The 19,520-nt window shown below is 50.2% G+C and overlaps 1 protein-coding gene across 1 annotated transcript in view; it reads left to right on the forward strand.

The window, feature by feature from the left end:
- The window catches only part of WLS (Wnt ligand secretion mediator), a 112,933-nt gene that overhangs the window by 67,173 nt on the left and 26,240 nt on the right, over nucleotides 1–19,520 (forward strand). Inside the window, exons 3-4 of the mRNA XM_051999455.1 lie at nucleotides 11,354–11,478; nucleotides 18,648–18,809. Coding sequence (XP_051855415.1) covers nucleotides 11,354–11,478; nucleotides 18,648–18,809 — 287 coding nt within the window. The remainder of the gene's footprint in view (nucleotides 1–11,353; nucleotides 11,479–18,647; nucleotides 18,810–19,520) is intronic.

Below are 19,520 nucleotides of genomic sequence, written 5' to 3' on the forward strand. Positions count from 1 at the left end.
TTCCCTCCCTCCCTCTTTCTTTCTCTTCCTCCCTTCTTTACTTTGTTCCTCCCTCCCTCCCTCCCTTCCTCCCTCCTTCCCTTCCTCCTTCCTTCCCTTCCTTCCTTCCTTCCTTCCTTCCTTCCTTCTTTCCTTCCTTCCTTCCTCCTTTCCTTCCTCCCTTCCTCCCTTCCTTCCTTCCTTCCTTCTTTCCTTCCTTCCCCTACTTATTTTATTTTATGAATTTAAAAACCTAATTCCAAGCATAGGCCAAAGTGACCATGGAGCAGAGAAACATTTGGGGATCCCTTCCAGCCATGTCTGTGTTCTGTCATCCCCCCCAGCCCACTGGCTCCATTCCATGCAGTTCTCCATTCTTTAAGGGTCTTCTTCAAGGTGAGAGCCTTTCTGAGCTCCCCTTGGACACCAGTGGGCACAGGGACTATCATCCCTCCTTTTGTCCATCATCTTTCTCAGTCATGGTTTTCTCTGGTGCTTCCCAAGGAGCCCCTTGCAGTTGCCATTCCCCCTGTATTTTCCCCATCATCCTTTGGAAGCTCTTTTTCAGAGTCTGGGAGAAGAGGGTTGGACAGCTGTCCACCACTGTAGGAAAACCCTCGTGCTTCAGTAGATGAGGGCTGAATCCTATAGATGGAGGCAGTGGGAAAATCAGAGCAGGCTCCGCGCTGCTTCTCTCAGAGGCCGCATGGGCGAGCCGTCCTCCAGGTCTGGCCGAGGCTGTGCCAGGGACACCACGTACTGAGCAGCGCTATGGGTGTGCTCCTGTCCCACACTCTCCGGGGCCTCACGAGTGGTCCCTCGCCCTCACTCCCGCTGGAGCGGGATGAAGCAGAGTCTGCCCCGGTGAGGTCCGGTGGCCCACACCTGTGGCGAAGGCCCGAGGATGGAGACAGGAGAGTGACTCAGACGGCTCGGGCTCTGCATCCTTGCCCAGCAAAACAAGGCCGAGGTGCAAGCCCATGAGCCGGATTCTCTGTGTGAATCACGCTGGCCGGCCGCCAGCAATAACACAGCTGCTGAAGCAGCCTCGTCACTGGGTGACAGCGGGCAGCCCTCCGAAGGGATGTCAGGGAACTCTGGGGTGACATCTGCCTCCTGGCGTGGGCCCCCAAAGGGAAGCCGGCTCGGGGACAGGGAAGGGGGTGGGAGAAGTTGGTCACTGTCAACAAATAGGCCCTTGTTTCTGTTGAAACCTGAGCCCACTCCCCTCCCTGCAAAGGCTGCTGGGGTCGTGAGTCATTTAGGCCGTGGGGGAACCAAAGCCCTTTTAGGAACAGGGTGGGGGATTTTTTTTCTGTTTGTGCCCCTTAATGATACATGATGATTTCAGCAGTAACTCTGATTGTTTCATCCCATACTAGAGCATAAGTAGGGGAGGTGAGAGGAGGAAGGCTGGCTCACCGAAGATCATGGACTTAGATCTGAGAGGGATCCCTGAGCCAAACACCGTCACTTTCCAGATGAGGAAACTGAGGCTTGCCATTTAGAGGCATAAGTGATTGAACCTGAAGGTCACAGCATTCGAACTCATCTCTGACTCCAAGTCCAAAGTCCTGTCCATTGTACTTTCAGACAGTAATTGTTCCTGGACAATATATCAACCTTGAGTGGGAAGGAACCTCAGAGACTAGCTGATGCCCCTCCCTCTCACTTTACAATTGAGGAAACTGAGGTCCAAGAAATTATTGATTGGCCAGAGCTCACATAGGTAGGAAGGACCAGAAGGCAGAATTTGAACTCGGATCCCTTGATTGGAGGCTGTCATCATCTGCCCAGGTGGCCCTGGTTGGATGGTGTCTAGAGGGAGGCTGACCCGGGGAAGCCCAGCCAGGCTTTTCTCCCCCCTCTCCCTCCCCACAGCCCAAAGTGATCTCCCAGGACTAGCCTTACAGGTGGGCAATGCCAGAATTCACATCCCCGACTGGTTGGGTTTGGGGTTTGGGGTTTTTAACCAGATCTTTGATTTTGTCGATTACTGATTCTGGGAGAGAAACCGCTTCCCCCCAAACCAGTAACAACAGCAACCAACAATGTCACACAGCCAACCACCAGCAAGGATGGGTTTATCTTTTCAAGGTTTGCTGCTGGACCACAGAGCCAAGGCCCGGACACAGCCCGGGCCAGCAGCCTTTCCCCCTCTGTGAGCAAAGATCGGCTTAGGGGATCTCTCCGGCATTTTTCTTACCCAAACGAAAGCTTTCTGATAAGCCTTGTTCCAACTGTGGTGGCCAGAACATAGTAGGTGCTTAATGCAGGGGACGGGCTAAAGTATGGGGCTCAGAGGGCCGTCCCTCCGAGGCTATATTTAGTTTTTCCATCATCTGTCTTATGTGCCCAGTGCTTTGCAAGCTGTTTCCCAAGTAGGTGGTAGTGCCTTGAGGGCAGGAACTGTTTTGACATTCTTTGTACACCCAAGGCTTAGCCTGGGAGCTGGTAAACAGGAGATGCTTGTGTTTGCTGACTTGATTTCTTGCTTCCTTTTTCCTTTCCTCCCTCCTTCTTTCCTTCCTTCCTTCCTTCCTCCCTCCCTCCCTCCTTTCCTCCCTCCCTTTCTTCTTTCTTCCCTCCCTCCTTCCATTCATTCCTCCCTTCCTTCCTTCCTTTTTTTTTTCCTTTTCTTCCTTTTTTTCCCCTTTCTTCCCCACTTGAGACACTTGCCCGCATGACCCTGGGCCATCCAGTGGCAAGGTTGGACTAGATAGCAACTGAGATCCAGGATCCTGTGAAATGCTGCTTGACTGGCTGACTAATGGGACCTCGAAGCCTCCCGAGCTCCGGGTTCCAGACATTTGGGGAGAGGAGGGGAGTGCTGCCAACGAGTGCGCGTCTCCGGCTGTAGGGCGCTCCTAGAAAGCCCTGACCACATGCAGACGGCATTTCTCCCATTGTAAATCTGTCAGGTGGTGTTGAAAGAAGACGGTCTGGGCCCTCTCTGAACTGTTGCACGGGCTTGAGAAACGATCTTGCTTCTTTCCCATTACAGCCGGTGACACCCAAGGCCCGGGGCCATCTCAGGAGAGGCTCTGGAACCCAACACTCATTAGGGAGGCCATGAGCGACTCCCTGCAGGACTGGACCCGTAGGAGTTTTGTTGCTTAATGTTGTCTAATGAAATCCCAGGTCAGAGGGTTTTAGACGGGGAGGGACGTCGACATTAAGGAGCCCTCCGGCCTCGAGCCCTCGGGAGAGAAGCTGGGGGAGTCCAGACTCTGCCTCTCCCTCCTGAGGTTACCCAAACAAGACCTTGATGAGTCAGGGCTCCCCTTCTGTAGAAGCGATTGGTGCTGGGAGCGAGTCTCGGGAGCTGGGCTGGAGCGAGGAACTGAGCTTGGCCCCAGCTGTCTAAATCCGGGACTGAAGGGGGCAGATGGCCCATGGCAGGTAGAGAGGAGTTAACCAAAGGCCTGGATAAGAATTCCACTGAGTGAAAGGCTGCTTGGGGCCCCTTTCTGGCCTCAGTTTCTCCGTATCTAAAAGGATACAATTGTAGTAAGTAGTGTTTTTCCGAAGGCCTTTTTAATTCTAAATTTTGTGATACTGGTTAAAAAAATAAAGGTCAATAAGGGAGCAGATTAGGTAGTACTGCTACATCCAGAAGTAAATGAACACAGGAGCATAACGTCACCATCTTGCCAACCTCCAAGCACTTTAGAATTGCGACCTGCAGGTGATGCTGATGATGCTCTATAAAGCCCAAGACGCAGCAAATTAGAATACAGATACCTCCCACCCTTTTGCGGGGAGACTGACAATCCAGAACATAGTTGAGCGTCTAGGAAGACTTGAGTTTGCCGTACCAGAGACTCACAGCCAAGGAAGTACATGGCGCCATACAGCTTTTGGGGGGCTTTCACCGGTAAGCCCATTGGGGCTTTTTTCTGTTATGTCTTATATGTGTGTGTGTGTGTGTGTGTGTGTGTGTGTGTATGTGTATATATATATATGTGTGTCATTTTTACAGGCAGGAGCTGCTCCTAAGATTGCCTAAGATTTCCCAATCTCTTCTCCAGTGGAAAAGTTTTCTCCTCTTGCCATTAGGTTGGGAGGAGACCTGCCGCTCTGCTGGGCTTATTTTCCCTTCCAGTAAAATGAGAAGGGACAAGAACCGCTCTCTATGATCAAAGCTTTTAAGAAAAATGGAGTTCCCGACCACATGGTTTGGGCACAGGCTTGAGTTTAGCCCCTGGGCCTAAAGGAGGAGAGGCTCCATCCCAGGCCCACTCCTGCAGAGTGGATCACTGTCCTCTGGAAGCTCAGAGCAGAGGACTGCTCATGGAAAGCCGAACGGAAATAGTGGGTGCAAACCACAGCTTCTACTGCAGCTACCTCTGCCTGGCATCCTGGCTGAATTTTCCATCCGAGGACTGTGGCCAGGAGGCAGTTTGGGAAGCAGGGGGCTTCATTCGGGGTCCCCGGAAGAAGCCGGGCCGGCCCAGGGATCCTCTGGCCGTCCTCGGAGAGGGCGGTGATCCCAAGGGAATCGGGAGAGGGCTCCCGTGGGGGGCAGCTTGGTCCAGCACGCCCGCCCACCTCCCGAGAAAGTTCCCATTCGTGGTGGATGCGTGACTTCCTTCATCTCCCCGTGGGAAGCCTTGCCCACACAGGATCCTGGGAGTCACGAAACGGCTGGTTTATTATAGTCACGGGTTAGTAATTAAAGTGGAGATGCCAGCCTATGGGAAAGAGAATGAGTCAAAGGGCCAGGGTGCTTTTCTGCCATATGCAAGGCTCTGATCTTTGGCCGAACATGTGGAGCGTGGGAGAGAGGAACGAGGGGGCCGCAGCGTGGCCAGAGCTCCTAGAGCCGAGCAGGGGCAGGCCCTGTGGGGCTGGGGGCAATAAGGACCACGGAGAACCCTAGAGCTGGAAGTGACCCCAGATGTCCTCCACGGAGCCATGGCTTTGTAGGAGTGGAGGCGGATCCGTACCCCACGGTTACAGGCCAAACACTCCGCAAAGGGGAAGGAACTGGGATTTCTTAAGAGGTCCCGGTGTGGAAATTCTACCCCCAGCTGGCCTCTGACCTAGTAATGAAGTCACGAGGGCCAGAAGAGATTTGGAGATGATCTAGTCCAAGCTCATTTAACACACGAGGAAACTGAGACTCGGGGCTGGATGATGGTTCCTAGTAAGAGCTAGAGTGAACCGAGGTATTCCTGATTCCAAACTCAACACTCCCTATCAACTGATGTCCAGACCTGAGGATTCTGGGGGGAAGAGAAGGGCAGAGCATTAAACCGATCCCGCCGTAATCCACAGCTAGTGTCGGAGGTAAGATCTGAACTCGCTTCTCGGGGCTTCCAAGCCCGGCCCCTTGTGCACCAACTTGTGTACCTGCTGACCCCACTCCTGAAGGACAGACTGAAGCAATCGGTGGGCCCGTGTTAGGGAGAAGGCAGGGTGACAGTGAGCGTCTCCACAGGGAGCGAGGATGTGAAGAAGGAATACCTGGAACCAGCTGGAGCTAGGAAATGTCAGGCCTTTACTTCCTTCAGTTGTTCTCTTCTGTGGGGCTCCTGGAGCTACGCACTGGGAGTGGGGAGATTCGGTCATGTGGATCCGGTCTTTATTGGAGAAGACAAACGGTGAGGAGAGCTGAAGCATAAAGGCTACTTAATGGCAGAACTAAAGAGCTGAGAAACTGCTTGCTTCCTTCCCTACGTGCGCCAAACTCAAGCTTGTCCTTCGAGGGAGTGACCCCTCACATTAAAACCAGCGGGGGCTTGGTTTACATGAGATTACTCAGGATAGAAGGTCATTTATAAGCAGGTGACTCTGAGGATTAGAGATGGAGGCCAAAGAGCCCAAGCCCCCATTTTACAGGTGGAGAAACCAAGGAGGAGAGAGGGTCAGTGGACTTTTCTAAGGTCACAGCTCCCTGTGATTCTCCCCACCACTCTCAGTTCTGCCTTTGGGCCCAACTAGGGCTGGTCCAGTTCTCCTCCTGCCAGCCTTTCAGATACTTGGAGGCCCTTAGCATGACTCTGTGCATTAAATCATTGCTCTCTTACAGCCTGAGCATCCTCAATCCCTTCAGCTGCCTCCAAATGACCTAAATCACGAGCTGGTTGGAACGCTACAAGACCTGCCTGTGGAATCCTGGGAAAAGACTTTGTCTTTTCTTACCTCAGTTTCCTCATCTGTAAAATAGGGATAATAAAAGCCCCATTTCGTGGGCTGTTGTAAAGATCAAACGAGATGACATTTGTGAAGCACTTTGCCAACTGGTCTGTGTGGAGAAAGCTCTTGTCCCGATGGGAGCTGTTTGCCCTCTTGGTCTCCCCATCGGACTTTTTTAAGGTTCCTTCTGGCTTAAACATCTTAGTGTCTGTGTGGGTTTGTTGGTGCTCGGTAAAAACCTATTTCTCCATCAGTCGGTCAGCAGCAAGCGTATATTACACGCCTTCTCCATGTCAAGGCTCGACTTTCACGTCATCATTCAGTTGGGTCTGATTCCTTGTGATCCCATTTGAGGTTTTCTTGGCGGAGACACTAGAGCATTTGGCCATTTCCTTCTCCAGCTCATTTTTATAGATGAGGAAACTGAGGCAAATAGAGTGAAGTGACTTGGCCAGGGTCACACAGCTAATAAGTGTCCAAGGCTGGATTTGAACTCGGGTCTTCCTACTCTGTGCACTGTGGTGCCCGTGGGTGTAGCATCAGCCACAAGGACAGAAATGAGAGTTCGTGACCTCGGGGAGTTTACATTCTGTGGGGATAAACACGGAGAGGGGCTGGGTGGGGAAGGGTCCGCAGTCAGTCTGAGCAAACGTTAGTGGTCGGGGAAGACGGAATTGGCGGCAGGGCAGGAAGGTGGGCGGTCCCAGAGCTTCCAGGGGCAGTTTTTGGATGCTGAGGGACCCAGGACTGGCTGAGCCTCCGAGGCCCTTCTGTCCCCCACGGTTCCCATTCCCGGCAGCTGTTCCGGGTCATTTCTCGGGCTCCGTCTCCCATGCCCTTCCCCAGACCAGAGACGGGGGGAAGGGGGAGTGGGGGGGGGCTGCTACTGGCTCATGTCCTTGCAGCCACTCTGGAAGCGCCTGGAGGGCCAGGGCCTCGCATGGTGTCTGGCCCAGGCTCCGAGTTAAGTGCACGTGCCAGCTACGTCCTGGGCAGGGACACGAGGTATATGGGTGTGGGGACTGCCAGCTCTGCCGCCCCAATCGGGGCGGCTCCGCTTGTCCCCGGGGGCCCGCTTGTCTCCCCCTCCTCCCTGGCTCATCTCTGAGCTTCAGCATCCGGGAAGAATCCCACTTTCCCTTAGCACCTGCCCAGGGCCAGGTGGCGGGCCGGGGTCAGGCTAGCACCCCCTGGTGGTCGGACGGAGCCCCTCCTGCACTCCCTGACGGCTCCCTCCCTGCTTCGGAAGCCAGGAAACATCCCTGGGCCCTCTGGTCCTTCCTGGGACGCTCTCTCTGAAAGCCGGTCCGCAGCTTTACCCTACTCTGACTCAGTTTCCCTGCAGACATTCGCCACTTAGCGACCGGTTTCCTCCCGAATGCCCTGAGGGGAAGGGATCATGTGGGCAGAGAGCCCCAGAATGCTCGGCTTTGGTTTTGTTTGAATTCCCATCATCATGATGTCTCTCTGGACAACCCTGTCTCCATGGTCATCGCTGGGCACGATGGGGCTTGGATTGGACTGGATTCGGGGCTCAGACGGACCGGGCTTGGCATTCCCCTCCCCCATATTTACCTCCTGGGTGACTGTGAGCAAGTCTTGGCCCCCATTTCTAAAACAGGGCTAGCGGGATCCTCTGCGTTTTCCACATGAAACAGAACTCAAAATCTTCCTTTAATAAGTGTTTAGAAATAGATATATTGTATATTATGCAAAACATGCAACCGTATCTTATGCTATATATTATATACTGCAACCTATATTAATATGCAAAATATATCCTATAGCAACATATTAAATATTATGGTATAGATTGATACAAATAGATAAATATCAAGTGATACAAATAGCACTATGGGACTTGCCAAGTTCCTTATCCATTCTCTCATTTGCTTCTCACAATAGCCCCGTGAGGGATTCGGTCAACAAGCATTTGGGGAAACATTTACTTCACACCGTGCTGTGTATGGGAGACTGTGCTAAGAGCTTATCTTATTTGTTCCTCACACAGTCTTAGGGGGTGAGTGCTATTATAACCCCAATTTTATAATTGAGGAAACTGAGGCCGAAGAGGTGAAGTGACATAGCCAGGAAATATCAGAGTCAGATGTGAATTTTCTGGCTCCAGACCCAGTGCTCTATCCACTATACCCCCTACAGCTGCCTCTCGTGATTCTTCCCATTTCATGAATGAGAAAACTAAGACTGAGAAGTGATATGACTTCCCCAGAGTCATAGAACTCGTAAGTCTCTGGGGCCGAATTTGAACCCAGGCCATTGAGGTCCAGTTCAGAATTTTATTTGCTCCTCCCCTAGCTGCCTCAAACAGGAGTCTTCAAATGAGATCAGGAAGGGAGGGTTAGGGGCAAGGGCTACCCCTTCAGGTGTCATTGATTTAGGGCACTCTCAGATGAAGTATCGGTGTCTTCAACGCAGAGTGCTCTGGACTCACCCAGAGTTCAGTGTGGTCCCATTAAAATGTGTCCCTGGCAGGACTTGTATTCAGTTCTTCCAGGTTCTCGGGTTAACTCTCTATGGGCTCTGCCATCCCCAAATGTCTGTTCTTGTGACTCTCCTAGAGGTCAGGGACAGCTTCTTTGTCAAGCACAGACAAAAATGGCCATCCGTCTCCTCTAACAGCTTCTCTCTGGTACTTCTATGGAGGATGCGCTGGAGCAGGAGAAGTGGGAGGCTCATCACCCCGGGAGGACACTTGGGACAGCAGTCCAGACAAGATGTCAGGAAGCAGGAGTGGAGAGAATGGGACCTTGGGGTCAGACTCTTTGAACTCAAGGACTATTTAACTTAAGTATTTCCTGTTCTCTGCTGGAAATGCAAAAAAAAAATCACATGTCTTTAATAAATGCTTATTGATGGAGCAGAAAGTACTTTGCACATTATTGGTGCGTTTATTAAGTACTGATGGAGCAGAAATACCTACCCACACTATTGGTGCTTGATAAATGCTTATTGGTGAGCAGAAAGTACATAGCACATTAGAGGTACTTAATAAATGCTTAATTTTTTGTTTGTTTGCTGAGGCAATTGGGGTTAAGTGACTTGCCCAGAGTCACACAGCTAGGAAGTGTTAAGTGTCCGAGGTTATATTAGAACTCATGTCCTCCTGCTTCAGGGTTGGTGCTCTATCCACAGCGCCCCCTAGCTGCCTCAATAAATGCTTATTGATGGGGAAAAAATGAAGTTCTGAAAGATTTGTGGAAGTAGAGTCAAAAAGACTGAGTGGAGAAAGGGAAAGAGAAGAATGAAGATGGAAGCATTTATTAAGTGCCTACTATATGCTACCTAGTGTACTGGATAAGCCAACACAAAAGTGATACTGTCCCTGCCCTCCTGGAGCTTCTATCCCACCAGGATCACTCCAGTATTAACCGCCTGAGTTTCTGAGAGGATGCTCGTGAGCCCTGAGTGGGAGTTGGCAAACTTGGAGGTGAGGGATGGTGATAATTTCTGTAGCTCTCGCCTGCCAGGTTTATTGTAGATGAGTGGCTAGATATACAACAAAAATTTTCTAAGCTTTAAAGCACTAGGAGTCCCAGTGATTAATAAACACAGTCACCAATAGCAACAAATAACATAAACTGTAATAAACATTAAAATTAATCGATGTAATAACTGTAATGTTACTATTACGCCTGTTCAAGATAAGATTTGTATACTTTTAGTGCCAAGGTATGAACTCAGATCCACATGGATGATGTTGGATCAGAGATTCTGAGCTGGAAGGGACTTCTGGGGCATCTAGCCCAATGCTCTTACTTTACAGAGGAGGAGAGTCTGACCCAACAATTTAAAGGGACTGCTCTAAGATCACAAAGGTAGCGAGCGTCAGAGATGGGATTTGAACCCGAGGCCTGAGACTGCAGTGCCATGTTCATGTGTCACCAAATAGATGCTTCCAGGTCCTCTGGCTTATTTTCCACAGTGCCACATGGTCCTTACCCAGGATCTCCCGAGGTCCTTTTCTGGACTAGATGGCGAGTTTCTTGAGGGCCCAGATCAAACCCTCTTTTTCCTTGTCTCCTGTTCTGTGCCTCTTGGGAGGAGACAACTGAACTGTTGATGGAGCCGACTTGGCCACGCTGGAGGATCGTGCTGCGGGAGGGCCTGGTAACGCTGCTGGGGAGAGCCTCAATTTGCCTCCTTCCATGGTTACCCGAGGTCTCCCATTCAAGTCAGCACAATCCACAGGCAGCATTCTATGGGACTTCTGTAGGTGCCTGTCTTTGAACTTGGCCAGCAGAGTATAAAACCCACTGAATGGAAGGATGCGAGGCTCTGAACTGGTGATTTTCAAGGCATTTTACAGGGATTATGTAATAAGAGCCTTTTTAATCCTTTAGGATTTCAGTTTTTTGAAGGACTTTTGCAGAATCATTTCCCTTCCTAGACTTTGAGAAAATAAAGGAGCCAGGTTGATGATGAAGGGCAGAGAGCTGCCTGAGAATGCCCTAGGAAGGCTTTATGACCAGGCCTGGCATGCGAGAGAGCAAAATTATTTCTAGAAGGTGAAGGCGGCAGCCAGTATGTTTGTTAACATTGGCCGGAAGTAAGGGCCAAGCTTTGACATCCAAGTACAAACACCATTCCTTCCCCCAAGGTGCTCCCATTCTATGGAAATAATTGAGCTGTAGAAAAGGTACAGAGTAGGTGGACAGTAATCATAGGGGGAAGGCTTGTACCAGGAACAGATGAGTCAAAGATGGCGGCAGGGACTCTGTGGCTGCTCTAGGAAGCCTGGAGGCATTTCCTTCTTTGGGCTAGGATGGAATTCTAGGAAGGTGCGGATTTTTCCCGTGTTTCTTCTTTCCTTCCCTTCCCCCTCCTTCTTTCTTTCCCTCTTTCCTTCTCTCCTGTCCCCTCCTCTCCCTCTCTCTCTCTCCTCTTCTCTCTTTCCCTCTCTCTCAACTATACCAGGCTGCCACTCCAATAATTTTCCCACAAATAAATGTGAGAACTTCTGAAGAGAGGTTGGGGGGTATTTCCACAAGTGAGAGCCTGACTGGACAGTGCAGACCTTCCGGGAATTCTGGGTGCTGTGAACAGCATGTTTCCTCCTTTCTTTGTTCCCCTTGGACAGGTAAATTCTCTAAGAGCTTGGGTGACCGTTTGTATCTGAGGTGCTCAGCACATTGCCTGGCACGTAGTAGGCACTTCATAATGTTTATTGTGTTGAATTAAACGATTAAACATGTTTTGTTTTGTTTTGTTGCAGAAGAGAATGCAGAGGTCTCCCTAGATGTCTCCTTGGCTTATCGGGATGACATGTTCACCGAATGGACCGAAATGACCCATGAGAGAGTGCCCCGGAAGCTCAAATGCACTTTCACCTCTCCTAAGGTAGGATCCGGTGGGGAGGGGGGAGGGGAAGTCTCTCTCTTAGTCCCGGATATGGAGAAGATGTTCTTGTCTAGGACACGGACGGACGGGGGACTGACTGGGAGAGGCTGCTCTGTGTTGGTCAGGCGCATTTGTTAATCGCCTCCTGCCTTGGAGATTCTGCCGTGTTTGGGAGGAAGTGTCAGTTGGTGTTCAGCCATTTTTCAGTCACATCCAACTTGTCGTGACCCTATTTGTTGGCCAGAGAGGTTTGAAATTTCCTTCTTTAGCTCATTTTGCAGATGAGGAAACCGAGGCAGCCAGCGTTAGGTGACTCCGGCTAGTGTCTGAAACCAGGTTCCAGTGCCGGTGCTCTCTCCTGCACCACTTCTTAGTTCAAATCCGGGATCCAGTAGATCGCTAAGCATTTATTAATCACTCCCCCGTGTGCCAGCCAAGCGCTAAGCCCTGAAGATAGAAAGACAGCGTCCACCCAGTCTCTGCTGGCCGGATGTGGGAGCCCCGGCGTGGCGCGGACCCCGTCCGCACTCAGCAAAGGGAAGGGGACCTTGCGGTGGGGGAAAGGGGGAGGGGGAGGACCAGGCTGTGGTCTTTAAGGTAAATCTTGCCCGAGCCAGGCAATCTGAGAGAAGGGACGCAGGAGGGAGAGCTTTCCAGGCCCAGGAGCAGCAAGTAAGCCTGGGCAGCGAGGGTGTGGGGTGGGGAAGGCGGGAGACAGGAGACCGAAAAGGCGGGGAAGGGTTTCAGCACTGAGGAAAGGCCCTCGGGTTTGGTCCTGGGGAGCCACGAGAGCTGGAGAAGGTCTGGTCAGCCTCTGCTTTATAGCCTCGTTGGCAACTCTTACATCACGGCCCTCCCCACCTTCCTATTATTACCCCCCCCATCTAGTCCCTTCCCTCCCATTATTACCCCCTGGCCATGCCCATGCTCTCCTAGTCTTACCCTCAGACCACGCCCATGCTCTCTATTATCATGCCAGGCCCCACCCCTTCCCTCATTATTATCCTCTGGCCACGCCCATGCGTTTTCATTATTACCCCCCCCGGCCACGCCCATGCTCTCCCATTTTTACCCCCCAGACCACGCCCTCACCCCTGTTATTGCCCTTAGACCATGCCCATGTTTTCCTATTCTTACCTCCCAGGCCACGCCCATGTTCTCATATTATCCTATGGGCCCCTTCCCTTCCATTTTTACCCTCAGGCCACGCCCATGTTCTCCTATTATTCCCCCCCAGACCACGCCCTTGCTCTATTATTACCCTCAGACCACGCCCACACCTTATTATTGCCCTCAGCCTCTGCCCCTCCCCTTCTATCATTACGCTCAGACTCCTCCATTATTTCCCCCAGACCACGCCCACACCCCCAGTCCTAGTGTAGTCAGCAGGAGCTTGGCTGGGAGGCGGGAGCCAAGTCCCAGAGCCCCGCTGGCCTCTGGGTGCTGCCTCCCTGGCCCCGGCACCTGGACGGCGGCTTTGTTCCGAGCTCTGCGAGGGAACAGGGCGCTCTGAGTCCGGCCTTTCTCTCTGGCTAGAGGGAGCAGGCTCCGGGCCTCCCTGCAGGGGGAAGAGCTCCAGCCCCCCCGGCTCCGCCCCGACCCCTCCTGAGCACCGGGACAAAGGAGCGGAGAAGGCCCAAGTCCGGCTGCTCCTCACTCTCCCAGCTCAGTCTCAGGCCGCCTCTTGAGGAAAGGAGTCATGACACCTGTTTTCTTCTGCCCTAAAAATTATTCCAGACTTCAGAGAGATGGTGCATAAACTCCCTCCCTCCCCTCCTCCCCAGATTGCGCTAGCTGAAGAGAGCCAGTTGTTAAATGTTCAGTACGAGCGTCTGTACCTGGGGAAATCAACAATCTCTACAAACAGGAGCTTGATTTACCATTTTGTAGATTGTCACAATAAAAAGCAACAGAGAAGATGCTATAAGGCAGGCTAACCTTATGTGCCTTGAATACTTTCCCCTGGAGAGCCGGTTGTTAAACATTGACCAGAGCTCTCTTCTATCTTGGAGCACAGACAGAGCTCTTAGTTTGGGCTTTTTTAGCAGTGGACTGTGGATTTCTGATGCGCTGAACCCAACTCGATTCGCAGACAATCTCACTCCGGGACTGGAACTAGAGGATGGCACATAAGAAATCCTCATAGATCTCTCGAGAATATAATTAATGACAAGTGCTAATGAGCCGGCGGCGGCAGCACTTGAACTCTGCCCTTGACTCTGCTCCGGTGCTCTGTATCCCATCCGCCACCTCGCACCGTGCGCCTGCTCACAACACAGGCGCAGGCAGACCTCGCGCTCCAGCCGGGATACGGAACTGCCTTTCAGGCCCTAGGGAGACCGCCACCAGAAGGGACCGGCCGGGAGGGTGATGCGGCGTGGAGACCACTGAGCCGGAGGAGTGCGATTCTGGAGCTGGGAGGGCCTTTCCCTTCAGAGACAAGAAGGCCCTGGGTCTGACAGCGTTTCCCCAGGGCCACACAGGCTCTGAAGCTGGTTTCAGTGACAGCCAGCTTCTCCTTGCTTGGGAGTACTATGGGCCGCTGGGATGGGGAGCCATCGGCTTCACGAGCTGGAGCGGAACAGCCCCGGTGGCCGTGAGTCCCAGCCCTTTCACTTTGGAGCTGAGGAACCCAGGCAGAGAGGGGTATGGGAGCTCCTGCAGCGTTCGGACCCCAGTCTGCAGAAGGGGAAATCCCAGGGAGGCAATGGGCGCTCCGGGCCAGGGAAGCAGCTGCAGCTCCCCTTTGCTGGAACCCTCAGCGCTTGGGCCAGGAAGGGAGAGAATCCTTCTCGGGGGTCGAGCTAGGCAATGGGGGCTGGGGCGAGGGGGCCCGGATGTGGAGACAGCACGGGCTCTGCCAGCCGCCACGTGAGCCGCCCAACGGGGCATGTGTTTTTATGAAAATGACAATTTTAAGTTATAAGAATAGAATAACAATTTGGGCACATGCTTTTCAAAAGACCGCCTCGGTTTCCACAGCGTATTCGGAGAGGCCCAGGGAGGAGGAGGAGAGAGTTAGCGGAGACTGCTCCTTAATTATCTGTGGGGTCTGCGGCTCCCCGGCGCAACCTTCAGACAAGGAAAGGTGTGAAGAAAATGAATCACGGCTCTGTCCCCGGTGACGGCGATTTAAATTTAGTTCTGGGTGTCAGAGCCGCAATCAGAGATGACTTCAGAGCCGGGGGCCCTGCTGAAAGGGCCCCGCCAAGGAAAGAATCAAAGTCTCCACCACCTGCTGTAGTTTGTCCTAATTAGCCGCTCCATCAGGAGGCCGGGGGAGTTTTCCTTTCCAAATCTGTCAACCACTCACTCTGGCAAAATCTAGGTTCCGCTCGGAAATCTCCACTGGATGGTGCGAATTTTCTTGTGGGCCCTGTGGGCCCTGTTGGCCGAGCAGATGGCCGAGTATCTGCCCGAATTGGGGGGGGGAGAGAAAGAGGGGCTGCATCTGGGATTCAGTGGGATGGGGAAGTCCCAGGTAAGGAGAGTCCCTCTGCCAAAGCAGGCTGCCGCCTTCTTTATAGTTGGGGGGTGGGGTGTCTTACCCTAGGATCTGTGAAGCTCATAAAAATATACTTTGACAACTGCATTTTGATGGAATTGTTTACCGCCTTCAGAGCCATGATTCTGATAGAGGTCTCTAGGATTTATGGGTCTCCCAAGGAGTCTAAGATATTATATCTATATCTATATCTTAGACTCCTTGGGAGATAGATAGATAGATAGATATAAAAAACCCCAGGATGGTTGCCCAAAGCAGGCAGCCATGACACCCTCGAGTGTGTCTGAACCAGGTGCAACAAACAAATAAGAATATAGCAAAATAGGGCTAGTGTTAGACTTTAAAGGGAAGGCAGGCGCAGAGATCTCTTTGGATGCCCCAACAGCTCCCATTTGTGCTGGAATGACATCACCTGGGATGTGTGCTGGATGCAGGACTTGAACCCAGAGCTTGATGGCTTTCAGGCCAGTCAATGTTCACACTATTCCTCCATGAAAATGATGCACTTGGGCACAAGGGGGTCATTTCCATAGATGCATAATTAAGAAGCCTTAGAGTCCAAGTCTAGAGAGCTTTCTTCATTTGCCCAAAGTTCCACAATTAATTTTGTGGATTTGAACCCAGGTCCCCATCCTCCAAATCCTGCCTTCTTTTCATGTATTTCACTGCTTTTCATTCACACAGGACCGAGACTCAGGACACTTAAGTCCTGAGCTTAATGCTCTTAATAATTAGCTTGGAGATCTTGGGTGAGCTTCGAAGCCCCTCTAGCCCTTAGTTCATGTGTGTGTAAGTGGAGGAGACAGAGCAGAGAGCTTCTTGAGTCTCTTCTGCCTCCAACATGCTGTGATCCTACAATGTTGTCCTTAATTGATTCTGTGCTCCAGCCAAACTTGAATCCAGCTCAAAAAATCCTTTGAGATGATTCGTCTATCCCCAGCATTTCACAGATGAGGAAACTGAGATTCAAGTGACAGGCTAATTTAGCTAAGACTGCCAAGCTAGGAAGCAGCAGACTAGGATTCTGCCATGAACCCTACTTTGCTACAGCCTCCTCCTTTTCATCTGAGTCTGTTTCCTCGTCTGTAAAATGATGGGGATAGACGAGATCACACACACACACACACACACACACACACACACACACACACACACGACTTCAGTCTCAGGAAAAGCAAACTTTGTTTTCTGAAGGGGAGCTGTCCCTTGTCCTTCTGCTTCCTGCTCACGCCTGCCATCTTGCCCAGAGGTCGATAGACTCAATGGTTGGCCAACTGAGATTTTATGGCCCCTCATCAGAGTCCTTGGAAACTTCATTTGCAACATCCTCAATATCTGAATGTCCACACTCCACGTCTCCAGACCTGTTCACATGCAGCACATTCTCATTTTCATGACCAGGAGCTGGGTAGCATTTATGACTGTGAAGAGAATATTTTGACCTTTCCCATATTGACCAGAACCATGAAAGTAACTTTGATCGAGCATCATGGCCACTTAAAGCAGATAAACAGTCTGAAAGATTTAGAGACTATTGACAGAGATCCCCAAATAACTTTCCTAAAACATGTATTTGATGTTCTCCCCTGCTCCAGAGTCTTCAGCAGCTCCCCCTTACCTGCCAAATAAAATACATATTCGTCAGCCTGGCATTCAAAGCCCTTTACAGCCTAGCTAGAGAGAGTATGCAGAGTGCTATATCACCTAGCTCCAACTCAATACAAATTGAGGCTCATTGTAGAAAAGACTTCCTCTCTTTAGAGCTGTTCTTCCCAGATGGGTTCCCCATCCTTGCAGGTCTTCAGACAAAGACTAGATAATGACTTATTGGGCATGTCATAATAGGGAACCCATGACTTGGACGAGGTGCAATCCTTTCAGCCACTCAAATTCTGATGTTCTCTGTTTAGTAAATTTTTATTAAGCACCTACTGTATATAGTCAAGAGAGAACTCCAAGGACTGGAAAGGACCTGGAGTTCATTGCGTTTATCAGGGCTGGCTTGATCGAAGTGGAAGGCTTGGCCAAGGATTTGAGGGGCAGGAACCTGTTAGAGGGATGGGACACGTCCTGTTTTAAATTAGAATGGGGGAGAGACAGTTGGGGAGGTTGTTATAAAAAAAATTGATCTGAGTGAAAGCAAGACTTCACAAGAACTAAAACTGTCTAAAATGTCCTGGCCACCTCAGGAAGCAGCGAGCCTCTCCTCGCTGGCTTGGTCTTTAAGCAGAGGCTAGATGGCCAATTGTGAGGGTCCAGATTGGTTTGGATGCTCTCAGAGATTCTATGCTGTCTCTGCATGTGCACACACATGCATGTAATAGCATAATAACCTAACTTGACATTAATAGCTATATAGGATTTATCCATCTTCTATTTTCTAGGTTGGTCTCTTGGCAATTGGAATCGACAAATCTTCTACATTTGCCATTTATATCTTTGGTTCACCAGGACCCAGCACATAATCAGTGCTTAATAAATGCTCATTGGATGGAAATGGATCTGAGCAATATGCATTTTCCATGCCCTTACCTCTTCTCTTTAGAATGACTGGATTTCACTGGGCAGCCTTGGTAGAGCTTCAGGGCTCCATATTAACTGATAATCACGGGTTCCTCTAGGATCATTGGGTCGAAGTTTCAGAGCTGAATTTAGGCTCATGCTGTTGGAGTAAACTTCCTGATGATTAGAACTGTCCCATGGTAGAATAAGGTGCTTCTGGAGGTCATGGTTTTTTTGCCTTCATCCCAAGCACTCATCAAGCGCAAGTTGGATGATCCATAGATAAGGGTGATAGGATCAAACCTAGGGAAGGATCTCAGAGGCCAACGCATCCAAGCCCTCATTTTATAGAGAAGGAAACTGAATCTGGGAAGTCTGTGACCTGCCCAAAACCACGCGGTAGTAGTCAAAGACACACTTGTAGGAGGGAGCTCTTGGTTAGGTAAGAGAAGAAATGAATGGATCCTGGGCTCCCTTCCAGCTTGGGAACTCTGTCATTGCCTCTGCAAGTTAACAGGGGTTTACCTTCACTGAGAAAGAAGCTGTGGATCATTAAAGGGGTTTAGAAATGTCTCTGTCACAATGAGATAGGATAAGGTTGGAATAATGCTGAGTTGGTGAATTTAGAAAAATATGGAAAGACTTTGACCTTAGAAGGATGCTGTTATCCATCTTCTGAAAAAAAAAAAAGTATGAACAAATGCAGTATAATCTTATTTAGATGTACACGAATGTGTATTGCATATATGGGTGTGATTATAGGTATCTATCTATGTGTATATGTATATGTATACATTAATATATCCATGCTTACTGTTAAGGAGAAAGAGAGGGAAGAAAGAGTTGAAAAAGAACAAATAAAAAGTACACAGTAAAAAACAAAAGAAAACCAAGAAGGAAACAAAGATGAGCAATTCTGAATCCAATGTCTTCTATTATTATAAGCACTTCTCAAAATGGAAATGGATTGTTCCATATTTTAAATTCTCTCATGTTCTATGTGACAATGTTTTTACCTTTTTTTCTGGGTTTCTTTTTTTTTTATTTTCTGTTGTTTTTCTATTTTGTCTTTGTTTTAAATAAATATATATTTTTAAAAAAGGAAATGTGTGTATTTTACCCTCTTCTACCACCGTGCTCAACCTCCATCCTTTTCCTCCAGATCCCGGAACACGAAGGCCGTTACTATGAATGCGATGTCCTCCCTTTCATGGAAATCGGGACCGTGGCTCACAAGTACTACCTCTTCAATATCCGGCTGCCGGTGAATGAAAAGAAGAAAATCAATGTTGGCATTGGAGAGATCAAGGACATCCGCTTGGTGGTGAGTGCGAATCGGGGACCCATTTTAGGGATCTCCCAAACTTCCCTGAACTTCCCTGAGTACATGAATGTGTTGACAGAGCACTGGCCATTTAACGTAACTAACATAATCCTAGAAAAGTGGGTACAGTGATGTCTGCGTCTGGCTTCTTGAGGTAGGGAGCTGGTGGGGCAGTGGATAGAGACCCAAAGTTTTAGCATTAGGAAGACCTGAATTGGTATTATTCAGGTGAGACTTTCTTTTCTTTTGTACAAAACCAAACCTTTGTCTTCAGGAGAAGTAAAAGCCCAGTTCCGAGTTCAGAGAGGGACAGCCCCCGTTAACTCACCTTCTGTTTTGATGAGGGAGCAGAGCCGCCCTAAGCTGCCATTTACTCCCTTCTCCATCGCTAACTTGCTGTTCGGTCTCGGGGGAATCGACCTCTCTGATCCTCCATATGGACCAGGATGGGGGATCCTAGCCAACTATGATTGCAAACCCTACAAGGGTGGACTGCCCAGAAATGAACTGCCTCCTCTCTCCCTGACTATTTGCCAGAAGACGGCACTCAGCCCTGATGCCCCAAGTTGATTTTGGCCTTTCTCATCCTCCCCAGTTTATATCGCCCTTCCCCCCCCCATCACCTTGCCTTTATTATGTACGCGCCACACCTTACATGTACTTTCCTTTTTATGTATTTTGGGTAACCTCGTTCAAGGTGAGGAAAGTCTC

The sequence above is a fragment of the Antechinus flavipes genome, chromosome 4 (genome assembly GCF_016432865.1).
Source record: "Antechinus flavipes isolate AdamAnt ecotype Samford, QLD, Australia chromosome 4, AdamAnt_v2, whole genome shotgun sequence".
NCBI classification, from domain to species: Eukaryota; Metazoa; Chordata; class Mammalia; order Dasyuromorphia; family Dasyuridae; genus Antechinus; species Antechinus flavipes.